Below are 2,051 nucleotides of genomic sequence, written 5' to 3'. Positions count from 1 at the left end.
GATAAGGAGTCTAACAGACCAGAACGTACTAGTCTTGTCATACGATCCTTTCCGATGTGACCTAACCTCGCGTGCCATTTTTGAGATTCAGATTCTACATTTTTATTCGACATAGCAGATAAAGCAATATGGGCGTTATCACAATCTACATCTAGAATAAATAAATCTGAAATTAAATTTCCCCGTGCAAAGATGAGGTTATTCAGTCTCAAAGAAACTCTAGTCCCAGAAAATCGAATATCAAAACCATCAAATAATAACCTAGAAACAGAAATTAAATTCCGACGCATCCCCGGTGCAAAAAGAGTATCACGAAGGATTATTGTTTGCCATATGCGAGTACGGAGATGGAGAACGCCAATCCCTAGTACGTTTTCAACAGCGTTATTGCCCATGTATAGCTTGCAACTTCCTTTAGCTACAGGCTGGAATTCCTCGAGTCCTCGACGACTCTGTGTCATGTGCTTTGTTGCGCCTGAATTCAAAATCCACTCGTTAGATATAGTATCAACGGAAAGGATTTCACCACAAATGCCTACATACAAAGTATCTTGTGACTGAGAAATTACCGTCTTTTTGTGGGCACACTGCCGAGCATAATGGCCAGAATTTTCACAGACAAAGCAGATTACATTTGTCTTTTTCTGCTTCTTCTTTCCATTCCCCTTCTTGAGATTTGGAGCAGGTGTTGTGGTCTTCTGTTCTTGATTATTCTTCTTCACCTTCTTGCGAGCTTTGAACCGTTTATTATTAGCTTTTCGCTTATGGGTCTCTGCTACAAAGGCCTTGGCCGAACCTGGCTGAATTGCATTCATATCAACCTCGCGTACCAAGTGGCCACAAAAGTCTCTGAACGTAGTGATTGAATCAGTATGGTTCAGAATTCTTTTGATTTGGGCCCAAGATTCAGGCAAGGAACGGTGCATGGCTATAATCTTCTGATTTTCAGTCAATTTGCACCCAACATTCCTAAGGGCACCTATCATTTGCTCCATCTTACGAATATGATCTTTGATGGGACAGCCGATAGGCATCCTGTACTCCTGGAATTCCAATTCCATTGCCCTAACTCTCGCATCTGACTTCTGCGCATAGGCATCTGTCAGTGCTTCCCAGATTCCCTTAGCGGTTTCATGCACTTCATACGTAGGTATGAGTTCTTTGTGCATAGTGCTAAGAAGGACATTACGGGCTGAACGATTTTATTTTCGCCACTTATTATAGCGAGTCATCGCAACCCTATGTTCTTGTAAATTTTCGTTTTCAGCCAGGATGGGTTCCTCTTGAACTACATCAAGTGTGTGAGATATGTCGTCCTCATCCAGAAGGCATCGCACTGCTCGGGACCAGTCTTCGTAGTTGTTGCCGTCGAAATGTTGTCCTTTTAGTTGTTCAGCGATTAACGCTTTGGTGGCCATCTCTACATTGCATGAGTATCACTACTTAGCTATGATCTAAGGTATTGACACTAATCATCAGCATTTCTACGTGTTATATAAAATTTCAAAGTATAAAAGCAGTTAACACATCTTAATGAGATCTGAAAGTCCACATACCCGTATGGGCGTTGTAGAACAATCAAGTTCTCTAATTAAGATGAGATTTAATGCTTTTATAAGAATAAATTTATATAACGTGCAACCTTCCATTACATGGTTGCATGCATCATTTGGTGTAGGAGAATAAACTCCCACTCAGGTTATGCACAACCTTTATTTGTGTATAGGGAGTACCTAAGTACTAAGTTTTTCTATATTTTCCAATGAAAAATAAGGGGGCTTAGATCTAAACACATCAAGCCGAATACTTTCATGCATATTAACATCATCATCAGAAAGGAAAAATTAAGTGCTTAGATATAAAGAGAGTACAATCTTTACCTGTGATCATGACTATTAGTGATGGATCCGATCATTACCGATAATGATCATTGTTGATGATGGATCCTTTCATCAACATTGATCATCATGGTTGATGATTGTTTCGTTCACTAATGAGCAATAGATCAACAGTGAATGGTACCAACACGTGTATGGTACAAACACGTGTAC

General features: G+C 39.9%; 1 protein-coding gene across 1 annotated transcript; it reads right to left on the bottom strand.

The window, feature by feature from the left end:
* Window positions 1-417: 417 nt before the first annotated feature.
* Window positions 418-1,524, bottom strand: LOC131257412 (uncharacterized). The gene is made up of 2 exons (XM_058258276.1): window positions 570-1,524; window positions 418-475 (listed from the first exon to the last, which is right to left on the bottom strand). The coding sequence occupies exons 1-2, from the start codon at window positions 1,167-1,169 to the stop codon at window positions 458-460; spliced, it is 618 nt and encodes a 205-aa protein (XP_058114259.1). The 5' UTR covers window positions 1,170-1,524; the 3' UTR covers window positions 418-457.
* Between the last annotated feature and the right edge of the window lie 527 nt (window positions 1,525-2,051).

The sequence above is a fragment of the Magnolia sinica genome, chromosome 10 (genome assembly GCF_029962835.1).
Source record: "Magnolia sinica isolate HGM2019 chromosome 10, MsV1, whole genome shotgun sequence".
NCBI classification, from domain to species: Eukaryota; Viridiplantae; Streptophyta; class Magnoliopsida; order Magnoliales; family Magnoliaceae; genus Magnolia; species Magnolia sinica.
This window is presented reverse-complemented; position numbering and strand designations above follow the sequence as displayed.

What these genes read in the sequence shown, in the direction of transcription:
- LOC131257412 (XM_058258276.1), bottom strand. Translation starts at nt 1,169, where the DNA reads ATGCACAAAGAACTCATACCTACGTATGAAGTGCATGAAACCGCTAAG.